The sequence below is a fragment of the Crassostrea angulata genome, chromosome 1 (genome assembly GCF_025612915.1).
Source record: "Crassostrea angulata isolate pt1a10 chromosome 1, ASM2561291v2, whole genome shotgun sequence".
NCBI classification, from domain to species: domain Eukaryota; kingdom Metazoa; phylum Mollusca; class Bivalvia; order Ostreida; family Ostreidae; genus Magallana; species Magallana angulata.
Window position 1 is genome coordinate 40728586 of NC_069111.1, and position 24002 is coordinate 40752587.

A 24002-nucleotide genomic window follows, 5' to 3' on the forward strand; every position below is an offset into this window, starting at 1 on the left:
GATTAATTTTATAAAAAATATTTAAATTACTTTTCAACTAATGTGATTTTATATTAATATATTACCTGAAGCTTTATTTAAATTTGATTTGGACGTTTTTTCATTACCTTAAAATAAATATATTTACATCTTATTTAAGTCATTTACATTTTTATTTCAAGGAATTCTCTACAACCAGTGTTAACAAGTTTTTCTTTGGAACAACGGAACCTTTAGGAGATTTATTGTATATAAGAATATGGCATGACAATTCAGGTCCATCTGGATATCAAAGTTGGTTTTTGGGCAAAGTAATAATCGACGATTTGCAAACCAAAAAGAGGTATTTAAAATACAGTATTAAAAGCTCATTATCATGTCGATTCTGAAAGCCACTTTTGAAAGCAAATACGGGAGGTATATTTAAAACAAGTGACATTTAAAGTGTTTGATAGCCGTTGTACTATCCAAATGATAATAGTTGCATGGTGTTCTTGATTTCAGGTATTTCTTCTATTGTAACAAATGGATAGCTATTGATGATGGAGATTGTACTCTTGATCGCATTATTCCAGTATCTGCTCCAAATCTTATTTCTCTTAAAAAACGTCTATCTGACGAAACACAGACTCAAATTACGGAACACCATTTGTGGTTATCGCTGTTTTTCCGTCCACGACAAAGTAAATTCACGCGTGTTCAAAGAATCTCGTGCTTACTGGCTCTGTCATGTTTAACCATGATATCAAATGCCATGTTTTTTCGATCATCCTCAGAGAACCAAAATGTGGATCAAGTGAAGTTTGGATTCCTTCGAATTTCTTCATCAACACTATACGTGTCTTGTATTGGAATTTTGATTTCAACTCTACCTGTTTTATTTGCTTCCCATGTGTTTAGACATATAAACAACGATATTAAAACAAAACAAAAATCTTCTAAATCTAAACATATCAACAGACCTTATAAGAGTAATGATATCTCAGTTTCTCTGTCCGACGTTGATACCGATGTTTTTCAACAAGAAGACGGCAAATTTCCTCATTGGATATACTACTTGGCCTGGATAATTTTAACAATGTCCGTTTTATCATCCTGTTTCTTCTTAATCCTATACAGCATGGAATGGGGGAGTACGAAATCAGAAGAATGGCTTTCTTCTTTTGTTTTCTCTCTAGTAGAATCTTTAGTTGTGTTTGATCCGATGAAAGTACTTATTATAGTAATTTCTTTTTCAACTCTATTAACAAACTGGTACCAAGAGAGGGCACCCAATATTAATCTACGAAAATTAAGAAAAATATCGTTGATTTCAAAAGGATATAAAGAAACAAACATTTCAGGTAATAAGATATGATACTACAATACACAATGTTTCTTTTCATCAAAATCCTATTTGTGCCAAGAGGTGTAAAATTTGATAGATAATTAGCAAAATGAAAAAAAATTCAACAATACCTGTTTTTATTACATATTTTTCTATGTGGTTTTTTAAAATTGATTTTAAAGATCTCACTAACTACGTACTTCCAACGTATGATTTGATTTCCGAAGAGGAACGGGCAAACTTGAGAAAAATATGTCAAGAAAAATCAAAAGCCAAATCAGCTCTACGGAACATAATCTTTTTCACCCTCTACATCATCGCTATTTACCTGATTAGCTACTTTGAACGCGATAAAAGATCGTTTCATATAAAACAAAATTTGGACAACTATTTAATGTTTGGGGAGAAAGGACCCTCAGCTGTAAGTTTATTTTATTGAAATTGAATTTTATTACTAACATACTATCTTGCCTACCAGTTTTTCTCCGAACAATCTTTTTAAGTTTTTATTATGAAGGTTGTTAATCAAATAATTTTTGTTTGTGTTAGATAACGGATAAAAAAGGTTTTTATACATGGCTGAATGAAACCTTCATCCCAACTTATTATCCAGTCAGTAATTACGCAAGTAAACCCTTGACGGTTGTAGATCGTCAATGGTTTCAAGATATGGCGAGTATTCGTGTTGGACCTGCCCGGCTGCGACAAGTTCGAATGAAGTCAGGTACAGTTAACAAAACAAAATGTAAAATCACATAATATTTCAAAGATACTATTTATTTTAACCTTAATCTACCATACTCAACTTGAAAATTACCTTAAGTTAACATGAAAACTGCTATAATTATTTTTCAATTTTAGGTAGTTGTAAATATTCAAAGTTGGTTGGGACCTACCCATGCATAGAGACGTATTCCGAACTAAATGAAGACCAGAGTTTGTATTGCTTGGAATGGAAATCCTTTAATGAAAGCATTTGTGGAACCAACGATTATAAAAATCGTTTTTATACAGCCGATTCTTGGAAATACACTAAAGCTAGTGACATATGGGGAATAACAAGAATGGGAGAGTACAATACATACAGCGGGGGTGGATATATTTTAAAGTTTGTAAAGAATAGAGCAAATGCTTACTTACTTTTGAAAGAGCTCGTTGAACATGATTGGATTGACCGGAAAACACGTGCTGTTTTTTTAGAGTTCACAATGTACAATCCAAACGTGAACCTTTTTGTCTATGCAATGCTACTTACCGAGTTTCCCGAGGTTGGAGGTGTTGTTACTTGGACAGACATTCAAGCATTTAAGCCGATATTGAACTTTTCTTCCCTTGGATTTGGACTGGTTATGGCGTATATAATAGTACTGTGTTACTATATTTTCCTGCTTTTTAAAATTCTTTGGAACTGTTCCAAGTTTGGTTGCATCACATATTTTAAAGAGCCTTGGAACATTGTAGATTGCATAAGTACATGTTTGGCATATTCCTGTCTCGTGATAATTGTAGTTAAAATGAAATACACGAGTACAGCTATGAACATGTTCTATGAAGACAAATTGACTGGTGCCAATCGATTCATAAACTATGGTCACATTGTTATTTGGGATAACGCGTTGAATATTTTCTTCGCTGTTCTTGTTTTTGTATCAACAATACAAATATTGAAAATTCTAGGATACAATAAACGGTTTACTGAAATTCTAGCAGTAATTACAAATGCAAGAAAGGATTTGCTTTCTTTTGGAGTTCTTTTGGCGATTTTACTAATTGCATTTGTATTCTTAGCTTATTTACTTTTTGGATCAAGGCTAGAAAACTACAAGTCTATATACATCACATGTGGAAGTCTAGCAAACACGTTTATTGGCAAAAACAAACTTGATCCTTTAGTAATTGCCTCGCCGTTGACAGCCCAATTCTTTTACATGACTTATGTATTTTTTGTCATCATGTTCATGTTAACAATTTTCTTGTCGATCCTGAATAACAGTATTTCAGCAGTTCGAGCGGACACGGCAATGACTTTAGACTCTCTGGGAATCTTGTACATCGTGAAAGATGTATTCAGACGTTTTCATGAGAAATTCCTCAAATTTAAAAAGAACGTTAAATATGAGAGTAAGTTAAAATTTCTAAACTGACTTAAATATTGTGTAATAGGTTTAGGAAGGATTTGTTATAAAATAAACAATTTCTAGTCGTTATTTTCCAGAAAACAAAACCAATACCCACGATACTAAAACGAATGCATATAGTGCCCTTTTTGAGGTTGTCTTTTTGAGAAATATTAATTGAATAGTCATTGTGTGATAAAACAAATTACATCGTTGTCTTAGATATGTTTCAGTCGAAAAAAAACATCCTTTTAATGAAAAATGTAATAATATCACGGTATTAGCAAAGAATTTTTTTTTTAAATTATCGTTAAAATATTTTCACAACAAAGTGTAAATATATTTTGTTAGTATAATGTCTTTAAATTCAAAGTTTAATTTACTGTGTTACATTTTCAAAAAAATTTCTAATACACAATCATATTTCGAAAGTTTGCTTTATATAAAGTTTTATTAATATATTGATTTCAACAAAACTATATTTTTTAATTTAATATATCATTATCTTTAAATAGAATCTGAAGAGCCCACAGTAAAAAAGGAGATCAATGCTGTCAACGTCATGACGTTAATTCGAGATATTGTCACCATTTATGGGAATAAAGAACTAATGGTTCGTACGTCGTTTTAAGGAAAACATAAAAAAATTTCAAATGTTTGTCATTTAACCCTGATTATATGATTTCATTTTAGCTAAAAGAGAAAAGCAACGACAACGTCGAAGAAAAATGCACACAGAATTATTCCTCCTCTCTCAAACTTGATTCTTGTGACTGTCATGACCTAGTAAAAGAGAACAACGACGAAGAATTTTCCAACAACAAACACATCTCTCGATTGGATGCTGTATCCATCTCAAATATAGATGCTAAGTTACATGTTTCGGAGGATTCATGCAATTTGCACCAATGAAGAAATTGACGATGGTTTAGATAATATATGATCTTTATACCATGATTGCTACCACGTCATCATTCTAATTTTACTGCGATTGACATTTGAATTTCCCCGTTACACGTGAATTTCATATATTGGAGTTACGTTTTCTGAAGATTGTTTTCGTCTTTTTGATTAATTGTCTGTATAGTTTGTATATAAATATTATTTGAGAAAAATTAATCAAGAGAAAAAACATTCGAATAATTTCAGTACAGTAGTTATCAATTTTTGCTGAATCCAATTGAACAAAGTTTTTGTGACTATAATCATTGGTGTTCTCATATTACACTGTAAATACATCAATCATTGTCTTCATGATGACGCAAGCACAGCGCAAGAGATGTAAACATTCAAACAGTTTAAACATTATGCATATTATATTGAAGTCTAAGAACCTGGATGTCCTTACAAAAGAATTGAAATACGCTTATTTTGGTCTGAGTTGATAGAATGCAAAAATTAATAAAAAACACATTTTTTTTACGCTTATTTTGTAAGTTGTTAAAAGCATTAAAGGGTTATATATATTCATAGTTCATTATTGTGCGCTTTTATACTCTCGGTTAGATCTTTACAAATACTCATAAGACAGTTTTTTCGCTTATACCGTTCACACCGTTGTTAATATATAATGTAATTGATGTTGTAATATGTATAAACGTTTCTTAATAAACTCTTATTTTTTCATTCTTATTTATCTTATAAAATATTATTTCAGATAATAATGTCTCGTGGTTTTAAAAAAATATAGGATCTCTCATGATATGCGACGGTATATTATTTTTATTCAAAAATCAGTTGTGTGATTTCTATCTCCGAGCCTTGGTGAGGGGATGGAAACAAGAGGCCCAATGGGCCACATCGCTTACCTGAGCAACACTGGCTTTATATGGTCGTTGTAAGGATATTGTGCCATATGGCCCCTCGGTAGATTAACCAAAAATGAATATCCGAATTATACACTTATTTTAGCATATAAATGTACTTAATCTTTCACATATTTACCTTTATGGAATACCATTTTTACCGAAATTAAGATTATATGCAATATAAATAAATATATTTTCAGTTGGTGTTCACGGTTAACTTCCAGTTCCCTTTATTTTAGCCCCCCCCCCCCCCCAATCACTTTATAAAAAGATTTAAATACATGAGAGCATAAAAGTACGTTTTCTCCCTCCACTATTTACTAGTTATTGTATTTTATTTTTAAAAATCCTATATATTATGAAAGAAGAAAAGTGTATCTCAATGCACAAGAATAAATGCGCTTAATTCCTCAAAATAAAAACATTGAAAAATTTAATTGGCCTTCTCCATTATAAACGATTGTCATTTACCAGGCATGAATTTATTTCGCATGATGTTTCATATTCTTACTCACTTGATTGAAGAATAAACTTAACTAAAACATGTTCTCACATATGTTAAAGAGCTATAATTCAAATCAATGTATTGGCAGGCATGTCGCTCTATTGTACCAAGGCCCACCCATTATTTTCATCGTTATTAAAAAACAACAAATGTCTACAAACGAAGATGATTAACCGTTGCATTAGTTTTTTAAGAACAGCGATAATGCTTTTATTCTCATAATAATAATGTGTCAGGACTATGGAAACTGTTTAAAAAGTGTCGTTTTCATATACTTGTGTTCGAAAAACTATAAAAAAGAAGATGGGGGAATAAAATGGTACAACTGTTCATTTGGTTTAGTCGTAAAATACAACTTCAAATTTAACACTTTTTTCAATTAAATATATTTGATTTGTCATAATACAAGTTAACAAAAGGGTAATTTCTAACTATATTCAGTTTGAAATTTTTCAAAAAATGATAAGAAAAAAATAATAAGTCCTAAAGTGTTGGTATCGAACATACAAACTAAAAACCTACAGTCTATAAAGTTACCTAATGTCTGGTGCTCTAACTACTGAGCCATTTTATTCACAACAAAGTGTGTTGATGAAATGCTTTATGAGACGTTGGCCACGAATTTACGGACTTGTATTATTTTTCTAAACAGTTCAATTGTTGGGCTACAAAATGACATTTTTAAAGTATAGTGGGTCATCTCTCCACATTTTTGTTGATTAAAATCGGTTTAAATTCCTTTAAATTAAACTGCAATCAGACTATACCAAACATACGGAGCTCAGACCCACTCTATAAAAGAAAAGGCATAGAAGTTATAAAAATGACACTATTTGGAGGTTTTGAGACACATACGCCAGTTTGAATCAACCTATTACAAGTATTTGAAATAATTAAGGGTTACAAACCGATGTTACGTTAAATATACATTTTTAAAATTATTTTTAAAACAATTATTAGATTTTAATGATATTTTAATTTTGCAGTATCTAATCATTCCTCATATGGGCATTTTGCACGCCTTCTTCACCCATCTTCTTTGTGTAGATTTTATGCAATTCATCGTTGAAGAAGGTGCACCAGAAAGCAGTTACATCATATCATCCTTTTGGCAAGACATTTCTATTGATCAATCAACATTTTTAGCGTCAATCGTAGAATTATAAGCAAGATACATAACTTTGTATTTCCTATTCAGAATGAACAAAAGCATGGCCTCAGTTCTGTGAGCAAAGCTCTGTATCTTGCTTATAATTCGAAACTTGACACAGCTGAATATGGTTAGTAATAAGAAAATTGTAAACAATTAAAACAAAAGAAAACATGCACTAAATTAAAAACAAAGAAAGAGTACAATTTATTTTTCATAATATATTTATACCTATATATTTCTAGCAGCAAAAACAATCTCCGTTTAGACTGAAAATGCAGATTATCTTAACAAACCACGTTTCATTATAATCAACCATAACGTAGAAATCGTACCGAATTACCAAAAGAATGTATTGTATTCATAATAAAATATGTTATTAGTGCATCAGATTTTGATCATTTTGTGCAGATAAACAATTAACTGTCTGATTTACCGAAGTCTATATTTGATTCGATACGTAATAATTCCAACATACAGGCGATATTTCCATAAATGAATTTAGCAGGTAACTCATCAAAAAAGGAGATTAATGCTGTCAACGTCATGATGTTAATTTGAAATATTGTCACCATTTATGGGTAATGAAGAACTAAAGGTTCGTACGCCGTTATTTGAAAATATCTGAAAAAACATTTTTCTTCATTTTTTTAAACCTTATATTGTGATTCAATTCTAGTCGATAAAGAAAAGCAATTGTTCCGACGAAAAATCATGTCATTCGATATCAGAGGCAACCGCAATTTCTCTCAAAATTGATTCTTCTAATGGTCGTGACCTGTCGAGAGAGAACAACGATGAAGATGCTTTCAAAGACAGGGCCATCTCTCGATTTGGCGCTGTATCCACGTCACGTGTAGATGTTGTGTTACATGATTTTAACGACTCAAGCAAATACATCCCAATACAAAACTTGGCGATGCTTTAAAAATATATTAATTGACTTTACATTTCCTTTTTATTTTCACCATCTAATGTTTTGAATTTTAAAGTCACTTGAGTCACTCAGTTGACCTATTGAAATTGGTCTTCGTCTGTCATCATGCGTCGTCCGTCGTGCTTTAAGGATTTTTCTTTTTTAACTTTTACTAGAAAACAACTGGGTTATTTGTTACCTGGTATAGATCACCTGCGTCACTCAGGTAACCAATTGCTATCTGTTTTTGTCCGTCGTCGTTAGTCGTTCGTCAATCGTCGTATGTCGGTCGTAATTTTTTAAACAGGTTAACTTCTTTTCTGGAACCACTAAACCGATTTCAGCCATAGTTGGATTATACCTGTAGCATGTTTGGGTAAAGGGGAGTAAAAATTGTGAAATTCATGGCCCCTTCAAGGAAACTTCCTAAAGAGGCCAAAATATTTGTACCTTTTCACGTTTGTTTCCCTGCAGTGAGCTTCAGCTCACAAGGCTCAAACTTTCAGCTGCTAAATTTTAAGACTATGATGCATGATCTCATGATTATTAATTTCGCACTGAAGTAAATTATTTGAGGTTATAATGTAAGAAAATCTAATGATAGTTGTTAAATGAAAAACTTTTATTGAATTTCTACAGATAATATACCCCCCCCCCCCCCCCAAAAAAAAAATCATTTCTTTACACAATTCTGCCAAAAATTTACAAAATTTCATAGAAATGGAAATTTCTAAAACGTTTACTCACTATTTTTACTAAACATAAATCTTATTAAGATTTATATATTTGCTGACAAAAAAACTTTATCTTATTTGACCGGCTAGTTTTTGTTTGATAGTCTCTTGAAAATATATATCCCCATATTGTTTGATTTAGTTTTACAAGCTGTTTTCCACAATGAGATAATGGAGCTGTCTATCAAAGTTAAAATATTGTGAACCGTTTGGAAAGAGTCTAGGCAGTTAATGGAGTTATCCTGCCTTGCTTCTTCCAAATCATTCTTTGCTTGTTCATATTTAGTATTTAATCATTAAGTATACTGTAATTTTGAAGTTGTATGATCAAAAGAGTAATGTAAGTATTTTTATCATTCTAAACAAAAACAGTGTTTGAACTTTCTAAATAAACGCATAGACTTGTTATTAGTAAAGTAATAATTCACTTACCAAATCACTGATAACAGTGCATGTAAAATAATAATTTTTGTATAACTGCCAGATGCATATGGTATGATTGTTAACAATGATTGTTAATGAAGGTTGAATATTCAAAAGCTAAAACAGGAGAAGTGATAAACACTTTATTGCTTTTAAAACTGTTTTTGTTTTAAGTGCTAACATGGAGATTTTCTCTATGTCCCTCGAATGGGGGATTTGAAGGTTGTTTGAAATAAAACATGTAGTTTATTTATGAAAACATCTTGAAAGTTAACAAAAATAGGAAATCTTTATGATGATCTTTAAGATTTCCGCTAAAAGTATTGGTTTCATAGTTTTCAGGCAGGGGGTTGGTCATCATAATTATAATAAAATTATAATTTTTTTACTCCACAATCAAACTTGATTACAAGCATACTGTGGTTTCATTAGTATTCAAAGGCATCAATTTTCGTGGATAAAGTGAAAATCACAGTTTCAAGGATACGTAAATTCGTGGCCAATGACCCTATCAATACAAAATGCTATAGTCTGCCCCAAGTTATTGCTTCCATCAATTTTATGGTGATTTTTAATAAAAATACATGTGAGAGAAATACAATTGAAATCGATTAAAGAGATATATCCAAGATATTTTCATTAAACAATTATCCCTTTTCACTCATAAAATTTTACAGGAACGAAAACAATTTTCTTACGGAGATTTATAATGGGAAATGTTTACATCTTTTCTCCATTCGGAATACACTCGAAATACACTCGGAATACATCGAGCAATTTTTTAACATTATCATCCGGGCTTATCTCCGTTAATCTCCGTAGACTTTCAATTTTGGGATGTGTATTGAAACCTGAAGCGGTAGAGGTAGAGGGGGCGTTACAAAACAGATAATCTGGACATTTTTCATATAAGTGGATGAACGTAGTTTGAGCACACATGTATTTACTATTATTGAAATATCAAGCAAAAAGTGGTGGAAGCAAAACTCGGGACTGAGTATAATAGAAATTGCACTTCAATGAACACTTAAGGAAGTATGGGACTCACGATTTTGAATCTACCGCGCAACTCTGAATGACGTAAACCAATTCGCGGTCGTTAAATCTGTTTGTTCAATTCTAAGGTATTAAACAATAAAATTTATAGTGGAAAGGGTTTTATAGGTTTTGTAAATAATAAATCGTGAATATAAATGATAATAAGAGTTAATTTAACCCAAAATTCTTTTTTTACGACATAAATATCGGTTCAGTTTTCGGCAATGCGGAGGAAACGTGGATTTGATTTTGAACGCTGAGAAGACCAATCGCCAGATAAAGGTTGCTAAAGCTCAGAAAAGGGATAGTGTAGTGCGAACGTGGACGCTCTATTGGGCAGATCAATCACATATTTTGATATTACAGCTGAAAAATTCTCATCGGAGATGGAGGAAGATGACTCGACGCCAGCAAAAGCGATATGTCCAGGTTTGACTTACATTCATTGATAGAGTAAAAGTATTTGTAATCTCAGCAGGATTAAGTTCGTCGAGACTGAAAGTTTTTGATAGACGTTTTTTCAGATTTTCAGTTTCGGCGAATCTTGCTGAGACTAGAGTAAAAGTAAAATTGGTATGGACATCATTAATTTTTTCTTGTATAAATGCTATGGCGTTGTAATGCACAAGCGCAAGCATTGATATGTAAGATACCTATGCCTATCAAAGTAAGCATCGTACATATTCGTTAGTAAAGCCCCAAGCACCTGAGATGTAATTTCATAATAAAAAAAATAATTATAATTATTTATACAAGTCTTTGACAGTATGCCACTATGGTTCAATACACATATCAGAACACAGTAGAATTCTTTATGTCTCTCATTTAAATAGTTAAACTTAATTCTATAACATATATCAGAATGTGTATCATGTCGTCACATGTTTCAGATAATCAGATGTTTCCAGTAGTCGATTTTCAATGCATGGTTCAAAATGATGTCATACCACACATACGAAATCTCCTGTCGTCTCTATGCATATTCATTAGTCAAATTATCTGGCATTCAATTTATATTTATACTCTATCCCGAGTTTTTGCTTCCACTTCTTTTCGCTTGATACTTCGATAATCATAAATACCTTTGAGTTCAAACTACGTTCATCCACTATTATAAAAAATGTCCAGATTATATGTTTTGAAACGCCCCCTCTACCTCTTCGGGTTTCAATACACATCCCAAAATAAAAAGTCTGCTGAGATTTTGCATTTGCATTGCATCAGCCATAAATAAGCCCGGATGATAACTTTGAAAAATTGTGCGAGGTGTTCGGAGTACTTCCGAATGGAGAAAAGATGTAAACATTTCCCATTATAAATCTCTGTAAGAAATTTGTTTTTGTTCCAGTGAACTTTTATGAGTGAAAAATGATAATTTGTCAATCAAGATATCCTGTATATTTTCCCTTTTATCGACTTCAACAGCATTTCTTTCACAGGTATGTGTATTTTTATTAAAAATAATCAAAAAGTGATGGAAGCAGTAACTCGGGACAGACTATAAGCTACAAGTTGAGACTGCAAATGATGATTACTTTGATTTTGTATCAGTAATTTCTGATGCTATATATGAGTGAGGTTAAAAATGATTTAGTTTTGATAGAAATTGTAAACTGACAGCCATTATGTGTGGGGTTAAGAGTTATACTATTGGAAACCCATGACGTCTGGAGATGTATTTTAAAATAGAAAGACAGATTGAACACTTTCTGTAATGATATACACTATGGTATACACATTAACTCATAATTTACATATTGACAGCAAAATAAATTTCAAATAGGTGTGAAATAGATGTCAAGTACATTGTCAACCTCAGATGGTATCTTTTTTTCCCGTTAAAACACCTGTACAGTGTCTGGAGCTTTTATGTGACTTTCAGTCTTTCACAATAATGCTCCCTCAAAAATTACTTTTCACAGCCCCATGCCCTTCTCCATGTTGAAATATTTGCATTTATCTGATTGGAGAACATGTAATTTAAAAGTAAAGATTTCAGAAGTCATTGTCTTATATTAACTATTCCTCTCTTAGTAAATATTATTATGTTTGTTAAATCTGAGTTAACCTTAGAGTCTGTTTATGCCTTTATAATATCAAGTACACATGCATATATTTGTTTTACTGATCAACTTTGCAACCAACTGGTGTTCCATTTAAAATTCTCTCATGGTGCAAAAATTCCTGATTATGTAACTTGATATTACAGATGTTGACCATGAAGAAGTTGTCCAAATGTCTGATTGTGGTTGGAGACAGTGGAGGAGTTTGGTGGAATTAGGGATGTAAGCAGATACGCATTTAAGAGAGCCCGATGGTCGAGGCCATTTTTAGACTGTATTGATCTTCTAATGAAGAAGAGCTATACATAGAAATATGCTGGTTGGCAGAATAGATAGAGAGAGTGAAGTCATGACGGTTTATCAGGTATTTGATAAATTACTAGTACATAAACTACTGGGTAATTTCGTTTGGTACAGTGTATCACTGTGATTGGTTTAAATTTTCATGGATTTCAAGGGTATACTCTTTCATATCAACAAATTAAAGCCCCCAGTAAGGTAAAAGTTAATGTATTATTCCATATATATTTTGACTGAATCCTTAGTCCCAGAGATTATCACTGTGCAATATATTTTTTGTCATTTATTTTATTCTTTTTAATACTCCTAGCATGAGTGTGCGAATTGAAAGTCTTTCATTCATTTAAAACGTTTGTTTATTATATCAGTAAATTCTAAATTATATAATTTTTGAATGCCATGGAAATCGAACCACATGTAGTTGAATAAACCCTGAATTGTCCGAGGCCTAGTCTTTGTGAACCATAAATTGTACATCCTAAGAAATCCTTGTGTTCGAATGTCACAACAGTTTTTAGATATTTCTTTATGTATAAGTATTTAAGTTGATGCTATACCCCATCTTTCAGGTCATTCATCTATGATCGGGACATTTTCTGGAAAAATAGAAAACTTTTCAACAAGATCGAAATCCTGTCGCACATGTACTTTGTCTCTCAATTCCAAATCAACACCTCCTCCACATGATTGCATTATCAACTGGAACGGAAAGTTCAATGAAGGCCATGGAGAGTGACATGATAGAAGAGATGGTCAAGGATGTGAATGATGGGTCTATTTGTATAAAGACAATAGTTGGTGATGAAGATAGCACAATGATTTCAAAACTTCGGACAAACATTGACACAAATATTGGTAAAACATTGGATGCTTATCATGTGAAGGAAATCTTAAGGAGCCATCTATATTGTGAAAAAATAACACACAACTTTTACTTTCAAAGTCATACAGTATCTCAAAAGATGTTTATACTACATCTTTGCCCAAATAAAAAGCAGATGTTGCAAGGATAAGCCAAGGATGTGCTCTTGTCTGCTTCAATATTTATGTTAGATATATAATAAAATTGTTGATAGCGTTCGTTCTGGAGCGGTAATTGTCAGCTTCATTAGTTATGCTAGATTGGTAATACATGTAACAATGTTGAAAGGGCTTTTGATTTGGGTGCATTATTTGTATAAGTTTGTTGATCTATTACATTGTACATATACATGTGAGGAGTTAAATGTCCAGTATAAACTTGATTAGTTTAAAAAAAAATTCATACCATAATATATGGTTGTAATAGTAATGGATGTTGTTCTGCCAAAATAGCTTAAAATTATATTCGGCATTTGTACTGTGCATTTTGTACATGATGTAATGCTGATTTCAATCTTTTTTTTATGTTTCAGAGTTGAAAAAAATAATTATAATACATGTAGCAAATCATAAATTAAATATTTATTTGTTTATACCTACTAGAATTGTTTTGTTCCTACCTGGTATAGTGTTATAAGGTGCAAATGGTTTAAAAATTTGTATTTTAGCAGAGGAATTTCAAGTTAAGCAGAGGAAATTTGAGATTTAAATGAATAATTTTTTACTTTTTTGTTGAATTTTATAAAGTACCAGCATTGTAGTAAAGATATTATTAATTGACTCCATGTTTATTGAACAAAAAGTTGGTATTGATTATTTTATCTACACTAGAATAGTGATCAAGTGAAAATGGCGCGAAATTGTAAAAACAGACCAGAGTAAATTCAGATTGCAATATCTTTTTATCTAAGTCATTGAACATATGAGTTTCTCCTTTTCCAGTGAAAGCATAACATTTGTTTATTTCGTTTAAGTTCAAAAATAAAACTGCCAATTATATCAAAACAGATATTTTGACCATTTTGCATTGAAGGTTAACACAAAAAGTAACAAATTTGAACCATGCAGAGGAAATTCGGTCGCACATTGTATGATACTGAGGAGGCTTTCAGAATTTTTTTTTAAATAAATTGTTCTTCTGTCAATGTATTATAAATAGCATATAAGAAAAATGAAATAAAATTACTATAAACGATGTAGCATTGCTTCATTTCTGTTGTAAGTGGTGTATTTTGATGAACGGAAGTATTTCCAACAAGGGTATGTTTGGATACCGTTACCATGGAAACAAACATATTAACCTATCAAAAAATTGTTATATTTTGTTAGAAAAAATGCAATGCTATTTGTTGAACCAATTTTTTAAAAAATTTAATTACTTTGGTGTCAGTCCCATACTCCCTTAATTTCATGGATCAACTAAATAACGAAATCCACGAAAATTGGTATTCAAGGAATATTGATGAAAACACAGTATATAAGATTTTTCGACAAGTTTGTGCATGGGTTATGTAACTGATGATGACAGTTAAGGCCATTTGGCCTCTTGTTTAGTGATACAGGAACTTGCTCTTTTTCGTTCATATTTCTGTATGTGTTTGAAATAACGTTATATCTTGTATTTATAAGAGATTAGCTTCGAAAAACCTCAGTACAGAAGTATCATTTACCTTAGGAAACTACACCTTACGTTTCACAGGGTACAGTGTAAAGTGACCCTTTCAACTGATTAATATAAATTAACTGTTTGCTGACGACGGAAAGCTTAATTTCAGCTTAATTTTAACTTTGTGTAGAAGCCACAGATTTTTCAGCTTCGTCTCCTTTATCCACTTTCTCTTCACTGTGTGAACTGTTTTAGTGTTTTTCCTTTTATGAACATGGGATCTTTTTTACTTTATTGTTGCCCTTCCTCTGCACAGCCATTTTTCTTTATTAAAGAGACAGTACGGCGCAACTTATAAAAAAAAAACCGACTTGAAGAATGTTTCCTATCGGGTTCGGTATTTTTGTACTATTCATGAATGTATATACTTTCAGAAAATTACAAAGTTCTCCATGAAATAAATCTAACTCAATAAAATTAATAATTACGTTTAACCTATACATAATATCGCAACGTGTTACGGGGCTCAGCTTTCTATACTAATACGCATGCGTATTTACTGTAAACAAAACACATGCAGGGCTCGCGAAGATTTTCCTGGACATGTTTGTTGATAAAAATATGTCATTTCTACTTCTCCTAGGTATTAATAGTTCAAAGCTTTTAAAATAGCCACAATTATTATTTTGTAAGCATGTATTTTGCGTGTTTATCATAGGAGTTGCTACAACCTAAATTCATTTTTGTAAATGAGGCCCCTTGAGGGATTATTTGACGTATTTATGTCTGTTCATTTTAAAATGAACCGAAATTGTAAACCATAAATAAATTATCGAGAAAGTGATGATGTGTTTCGTTTAGAGAGACCTTTTAACTCGTATACCATGATGACTGTAGTCGGACGAAGATCTTGTAGTTTTCAGCACCTGTCAATTACTGTCAATCAAAGTCCACGAGGTACAAATAAACGATATAAGATTATTCCAGTTTGAACGACCCTTAAATTTCCAGAAGCCCATAATTACGTTAATTGGGTATGTTAAAGGGATTTTTATGTAATTAAACTATTACAATCAACGTTATTTCTTATTTCCTAGCGATACAGTGGGTTAATATGAAGTTATTCACACCTGTGTTTTCAGCTGTACTGTCTTTTTAAAGGAAGTGGACATGAAAAAATTATCAAGGGCTCAAATTTGTCAGTTTGATGTTTATAATGATTTTGTTAAACCAATTAGACATAGCTTTCCTCAGTAAGAAGATATTCCATTAAAAGTAACTAATTCTTGCAATCCAAGGGAGCCGCCATATTGATAAAAATCGTTACCTCCCTGCTGGGTTATCTCTAAGCATCTAAGAGAGGGCAGCACTGATGGCACATTGGTTAATCAACACTCAAAATGTCATCGTCAGAAAGTGAATTAAACAATGAAATTGAAGTTGAGGGCTATCAATTTGAACCAGAGTTTACAGAGGAAGAAATTGAAGCCCAGAATGATGCCCCTCCACCTGCAGTTAATGTGAATGAGAGAGGAGCATCATTGGATTGGTGTACTTGTGAAAACTGTACAATTCTACCTACATTTAAGGAATGTCTTTGTTGCTATGAATTTGAAAATTATGTGGCGGACTACATTAATGAGCACATTAAGTGCATATCTCAGCACCCAGATTTTGATACAGTGTGTCTTAGTCCTGTCATCCTCGAGACAGCTTATATTATCTATCTAAGATATACCGGTAAAAGCCACAGGGGCTTGGTTGTTGGATAATGAATTTCCTAATTATTTGTTCCTGAAGAAAAAATCGATTAAAATTGGTAATCTTATGTGTATTTCTGTGTATTGCAATAAATAAATTCACTGAAACCCCCCGTTTCAGTCATGTTAAAAAAGTATTCAATGTACATTAAAAAAAGTAAAGGGACGACACTCGCCATCTTGGATATATAGGGGGTCCTCGTTTCAAGCTATGTTTTAAACAGGTTCTTCCATTTCTTTAACGATTATTGACGAGATCTAGGTTGGAAAATATTCAAATGACTTATTCCTATCGTCTGACTACATCTGTATGCTGCATAATAAACACATCGTTCCTAAAATGTACTAGATACTTGCCAAACTCACGAAAGCAACGGAACTTTACTTTTGAGTGACGTAAATTCTCTATATAATCACTGAGATGTTCCGAAAATGTATGATAAATCTAGAGAGAGCATAAATTCCGCAAAAAGATATTCCTCTTGGTTTATCCAATGTTTTCAGATCTCCTCAGTGATTACATGGAGAGTTTGCATCAACTTCCGTTGCTTTCGATAAGTTTGGCGAGTATCTAGTACATTTCGGAACGTAAAGCCAGAGAGGAAGAGCCCCAGAGCACTTAGATAACAAGTAAGACTCCCAAAGAATGATTTCAGATACAATCAATATTTATTTGAAATATTTAAACATCTCATTTGTGTATAATCACTTGCACATACATCTGATACAATCTAATTCTGTTACAGACAATCAAGATTAATAGCCTACAGACAGTTTATAAATTGGGTGATACGAGGTCAGCCTCTTTGGAAAAAGTTCAGAGTTGTTATTCCATCATGTGTAGTGACAAAAATAAGGAATTCATTTCCCGATGAGCATGGAAATTATGAAGGATTTCATGAAGCCTCGGACACTGATTCAGATTCTGAATAAGTACATATATTTATCAGTGTAAAAAGACTGTAATTAAGAATACAGATATTTACCTAATGTATACCTATATACTTGCATGCATGTATTCATTGTAAAAATGACATGACAGTATCAAATACCATTTGATAAAAAAAAAAACCACCCAGTTACCTTGATATCTATATATCAAACACTTGAATAAAGTGGATGAAATTTAATTAATTTTAAATCTTGAAATATGGGCTTCAACAAGCTCAGAAGTTTGGGAAGCTGGAATTTTAGCAATATTCTGTGGTAGTGTTTTCTTTTTTGTCTGATGCATTGTTGTTAAGTTTGATTTTAATTCTTTTTGCTCCAGAACCATATCCATCAAGTCTAACCTGAATCCATAATCTTTTTCTTCATAGAGTCTCTTGGCAGTCCATCTCCCAGTAACTTTTGAGAAAGCTCTGTAAAATTTTGGTTGACCCTCATCATCAGTTTTTTGATTTCTCCAAATATTGAAGTTATGGTCAATAGCTGACAATTGTGTACGGGCTACCATTTGCTCATATTTGAATTCTTGACGCTTTGGAATATACTTCAGCATTATTGAATGATATACCTCAAGTTCACCAGTATGACAAAACAGATTCAAGTGGCGAATATCTTTCAGAAGTCTTTTGTGAAAAATAACAGTCAATAGGGCTTTGTGGGCCTTGCTACCTTTCAGCAGCCATTTTTTCTTTCTCGTTTCCTCTGTTGAGAGTTGTGGGTGACCACATTTTGTATAATTGTTACCAGGAAATTCGTGCACATTACAAATATGATGTTCTAAAGACCTCCACATTTCAACAAGCAAGTCAGGATCACCTCTACATCGACATGCACAATACCAAATATGATTGTTTACACTCTTTATCCAAGGAGCTAAATCTTCACATCCTTTCTTTTTTGATGCTACCAGTGTTGCGGGCTGGCCGACAGGCTTCAAAAAACCTCCAGAATTTATAAAATAAAACACCAAAAGTAACGTTTTCACAATTTATATTACACGCAATTTGAAACAAATTCATGGGCTGATAGTCGTCGTCAGGACACTGGTACACTGAACTTCACAGGTCACTCCATTCCTGTACACAAACACTACTCAGTATTCGATATTCGGGACCTGCGTACACAGAACATACACATTAAGTTACACATACACATAAAGTTCCATACAAGTAATGACTCACATGACCCACCGTACATAACAGTGAGACAACGTGGTACACGTGGCAGCGCTGCATTACATTTACTTGCATTTCACGATACATAATGATAAACCAAATTACTTTACACGTAACTTAAAATACTGTAACGACAGTTACTTGCCAATTACACTGTTAGAGTCACTAAACACGACATACACATTACTACTCAAATTACGGCAGCCCTATGAATATACTCTACTCACGACAATAGATAACTAAAGAAATACTAGTAATGAACTATATGACGAACATAACAAATGAATAACTTACGAAAGGGACATTCAAACAATACAAATTACAAATAAAACACATTGAAACAACAAAGTTATTCCAGGACCATTTAATAAACAAATAGAAAGAGAATTGAATAAGTAAAATGGTTTACTCACCTCAGAAGCCGTGTCTGTATTACAAAATTAGAGAATTGAACTAACGAAACTGATAATATCAGGAAGAACGTGCAGGTGATTTTACCCGGTCCAAAGAGAGCCAAAAACCCAAACTCAGGTGGATATATACAGGTATCGAGGGGTACCAGAAAGGGTTATAGAATAAGAGGTCCAGTACAGGATAACTAAAAATAGAAGACAAATTAAAACAGCATCGTAAATGTAACAACCAGAAGCTTTTTACATATACTTTTTGCTAAATGCCAAACATCAAACTGATGCTTCATACCAGGGTGTTCATTTCTAAGAAAACTCCGTATTTGTACATGTCTGTCAGTTGCTAAAGCTTTTATAGATATATTGGATTCTTTTAATTTTGACAAGCATCTTTTAAATCCTTCTAACTCCATTGTAGAAGATGACCCCGTTTCACTTACTTGAACAACATTAAAATCTAAAATTGCAGAAGTCATGGCCTCCATGACTGTATATGTACAATATTTAGCATTGAAACCTGGAGAATCACATCTACCATCTCCACAAATACTAGTGGTTTTCTTTTCATTTTTTTAAGAATATCATTTTGTTGTTCTCTGTAGTACATATCTATGACAGGTAACACTTATGTTCTGCTGTTATTGATAAAAGTTGTTCTAGATATTATTTGTAAATTCATGCACTTAGCAAAGTTTGAAATGCCTGAGAAAGTTAATCCACTAAAATATGTGGATAATCTGCTGATAACATAATGTTACCAATGGGTTGTTTCCCTACAAAGGGTTGTGATTTCCAAGTAAATTTATGGTTGTTCATGCAATTAAACTCCACAGACAATCCTGTCCCATGGACATAATGGTTTGTAGCATTGGCATCAAACGGTTGTGTGCAAACTTGGCACATTAACATACAGAAAAGAGATTTGATACATGACCAAAAGACAATAAATTTTGAATCCTCAGTAGGATTAACATCTTGCTCTTCATCACTTGATAAATTTGATAACTCATTTGTTGACTCATCTGATGGAATGAAAGAGAAATCTGGGTCAGCTTTGGTAGTAATTGATTTGACAGGCGATATTTCATCCGATTCAAATGTGTGCGAGAAGCACTGTGCAGATTTCATAGCTGTAGAGGAGAAAAAATAGTGTCAGTTTCTGATGTTGAAGGAATATCCTGGAATATTTTTGAATTCCGTGATCAGATGTTGCTAGACCAGGGTTTTCTCTTGATCTACAGTTGACACAGAATTCTGTTGATTTTTAGTTCTTGTGTCACATTGTGTTCCCATATCTTTCATAGTTCTTTCATCCATGTATTCAAACTGAATTCCAACATCAACAGTGTTCTTTGAATTCTACAAAACAGTATGATTTTAAATGTAAAATGCCTTTGCTTTTACTTTACAAAATAGATATATACATTAAACTTTTAAATTTCTTACCTTTGGTTTTTTCTATTTTCCCACAGGAATTGTTTCTCCTTTCCCCAAACAAAAATTTTTCTTACGAAATCATATCAAAATCACTTAAAAATCATATCCAACTCACAAATTCATGATTTTGTTCTATGATTTAGACATGATCCATTAAATGAATCATACCCAAATCATAGGTGACAAATAAGGAAGTATGATCCTGATGTGGTTTGTTTCTTGGTTTTGAGTCTGCTATGATTTTCTTGTGATTCTGGTATGTGCTATTATCTTAGAAGGCAACAGAGCATGCGTTTGAAATGATTCGTTAATTGCCAGATAAACTGACCACTAAGAATTAAGATTTCTGCATAACAGGAAGTTGAGTTGCAAATTTTGAATGTTCATCTTGGAGCCTAAATGTGATGTACATGTCAGGAAAATTTGTTATTGTTGGGCATCTTGCTCTATCTTGGCATATTTATAAAGTGAATTTATGGAAGTATTTTGGGGGAATTTATTCTTATTCACTTGAGGTAAATAATATTTGATAAAGACTTATTTACAATACACTTTCAAGTGATTTATTAAGTGAAGCAAGAAACTAATGCATGGATGTACATGTATCATTAGTTCAGACCGGGAGCTACAGACCTGCAGCTAGGTTTTCAAATGCATACATAATATTTTAATTTGAACAATTCATGTAATAATTGCTAGAAGAGTTTAAAATAATAGTATGATTATCATCTAAATTGTGGAAGACTTTAATCCTGCGTTCTAATTCAGATTATATTGGCTTAACGATACAGTTCATGTGACATATATGTATACTATTTGTCATATTTGATAATTGACAATATATTTCAAATATTAAAAGTATATAGTTGTCTGTTGCAAAATATGAATTAAGTGGTCATTTTTTTCTTTAAGAAATTATTGTACAATTGTCCTTTAACAGGTCATATAAGGACCATGGTTTTGATATGAGTTGTTAGTTACAACAGTTCATACCAGGACCATGGTTTTGATACGAGTTGTTAGTCACAACAGATCATACCAGGACCATGGTTTTGATACGAGTTGTTAGTTACAACAGATCATACCAGGACCATGGTTTTGATATGAGTTTTTAGTTACAATAGATCATTCCAGGACCATGGTTTTCTTGCAATTTGTTTAGTTTAATAGATCACCCGAGAATCATGATCCATTAACTCATTTGCATGTGAAATTTTCCTATACCGAAATCATCTCAAAACCATGATTTACACACAAGTCATTGATATGATCCCGTAGGCTATTTTTTCTGTTTGGGAATTCCTTTTCTGCCCCGATCTCCCAGTATCATAAGAACAGCCTGGCTCATCTATATTGTCATCATCTTCAGCATTTACAAGAATATTTTCAAGTAGCTGTGAATTCAAGAATGATACAAATTAAGGCTTTTATTTAATGCACAGATTCATTGTTCATGAATTTGACTGTATCCACGTTAGTTATTAAAATTACCCTGTACTCACTTCCACTTTTTCCTTCTCTTTTATTCTTTTTTGACTTGTTTCCCTTTTCTTTGGAGTTTTGCTGGCAAGGAAAATAGTAGGAACTGCCCCCTTTTTCAGTTTTTTTCTTGGTTTGAAATTCATCAGGCGTGCCTTTATTAAAGAAATATGTTATTTATTGAAGATTGTTTATCAAAATATTTATATTTTGTCTGTATTTGAAAATCATTCGTATATCAAATTCATATTTAACTTAAATTGAAAACATTAAAGCAAATTCCTACCTCAAGATCATCTTCAAAGCAATCCTCTTCAAAGTGTTTTTACCATACAATTTTATGATATGCAAACACAAAAGTCTTTATGTTTGATTTCTCATTCCCCAAATTATGAATCCATCTTCTGCACAATTCATAGTCACGCTTAGGGTCAGGAATAGAAAATGTATTAAATCCTAATCCCCTTCTGAAAGTGCAAAATTTTGCTTGGCATTCAGGCATGTTTTCCCGTAGTGCGATCAGTTTGTAATACTGACCCAGTCAGCAGCAGCAATATGTCTCATCTACGTCAGAGCACAGATGCATGCTGGGAAATAATTGATGGCCTCCATAAACCTTTCACTGAGAGTGTTTAATTGATAAAATCTCTCAAAATAAATAAATTAAATAGCTACAACTTTCAAGTTGTACAGGACTTTTCAAGTTAATTGTAAAAGAGTTATTTTTTTCATGTTCACTTCCTTTAAAGGCCGGGGCCCGGGTATAAAAAGCAGCCAATCGAAAAATGTTGGGGAAATTCAATTTTGCAGCTTTCAGATTTGAGAAGCAAATTTGAAAAAAATAGGCTTTTCCTGTATATAATAAATTTTCATTTTTGGCTTGGAAGTAGTTACCTTGTTTAAGAATAAAGTCTCAATCTTATAATGGTTGAAAAAAAATTATCAAATGTGTATTTGATCAATAAAGTTCTGAAGCTGTCCAGAATTTTGAATTTCTCCTCAGTGATTGACATTGTGGGCGGAGATAACCAATGTTTTGTTTACACAGGAAGTGGCTGTGGCCATGTGCTCAGAGGAGCTTATAAACACTGTTTTCATGTCTCTTTCCTTTGCTTTTATTGCTAAATGAATAAATTAAACCCTTGTTTTGTATCACAACTTAGGGTGAAGAATGGTTTTCTTTTTTATCTCTGATTATGATATCACCCTGATATTATTTAATGTTTATATTTTTGTTCAATTAAATCAGCATACCTTGATGTTTGAATTATAAATCCATAACTACAACTCCAGTTGCAAATAAGCATTTTAATTGATGAGAATGATAAATAAAACACTTAAAAAATATTATAACGGAAATGAGTGTAAGATTATTCCCACATGTGACCCATGTAAGGTTGGTCTTTCAGATTTGGAAGCCAATGTCTCACTAAATCAACTACACATTTAGGCATAATATCTCTCCTATGGTATGCATGGTTTCGTCTACGGGGGTCATGCTGCAGAAATCTTCTTTTTCGCTCCTTATATCTTGGATCTGCCCAAACATTTCTATGAAAAAGCATTGTCCAGAATCGTTTATATTTATCCTTTCTTCGATGGGTATTACTTCTGTTTGGCGTTTCTGGTTCCTCAATCCACCACATTTGTCTGTTTGTCTCAGAGGTTATACAAGGGCGACTCAGACAATACTGGCACTCCTCTGCTTCCTGATTTTGATAAATGATGAATTCCTCAGTTTCCTGATCATTATTCGACAGATTACTCTGGTCAGTGCTCTCTTCTATTGGTACCTCTTGGAAACCCCAATCATTATGATTAAAAAGATGACGAATTGTTTCTCTTTGAATTTCAGTGACTTGAATTGCTAAAATAGATCTCTCCTCAGTTCCCTCCATTTTTACTCCGGCCTGATGCTAGAAATTTAGACCATTTTCGGGGGTTCATAAGGGGTATGATATTTATT

At 32.5% G+C, this 24002-nt stretch overlaps 1 protein-coding gene, 1 long non-coding RNA gene and 2 pseudogenes across 2 annotated transcripts in view; 2 read left to right on the forward strand and 2 right to left on the reverse strand.

Annotated features, from left to right (window-relative positions):
• The window catches only part of LOC128169797 (uncharacterized), a 30778-nt gene extending 29760 nt beyond the window's left edge, over positions 1-1018 (forward strand). Inside the window, 3 exon segments of the mRNA XM_052835868.1 lie at positions 162-322; positions 484-788; positions 791-1018. Of these exon segments, the coding sequence (XP_052691828.1) occupies positions 162-322; positions 484-788; positions 791-879 (555 nt within the window). The 3' untranslated portion in view covers positions 880-1018.
• An 8972-nt stretch (positions 1019-9990) lies between these two features.
• LOC128169830 (uncharacterized) lies at positions 9991-14574 on the forward strand (annotated as a pseudogene).
• Positions 14575-18508: 3934 nt separating this feature from the next.
• Positions 18509-19339, reverse strand: LOC128169852 (uncharacterized). Its single transcript, XR_008241612.1, has 2 exons — positions 19124-19339; positions 18509-18649 (listed from the first exon to the last, which is right to left on the reverse strand). It is a non-coding gene; the product is annotated as an uncharacterized LOC128169852 (long non-coding RNA).
• A 905-nt stretch (positions 19340-20244) lies between these two features.
• On the reverse strand, positions 20245-22538 carry LOC128192458 (uncharacterized; annotated as a pseudogene).
• Between the last annotated feature and the right edge of the window lie 1464 nt (positions 22539-24002).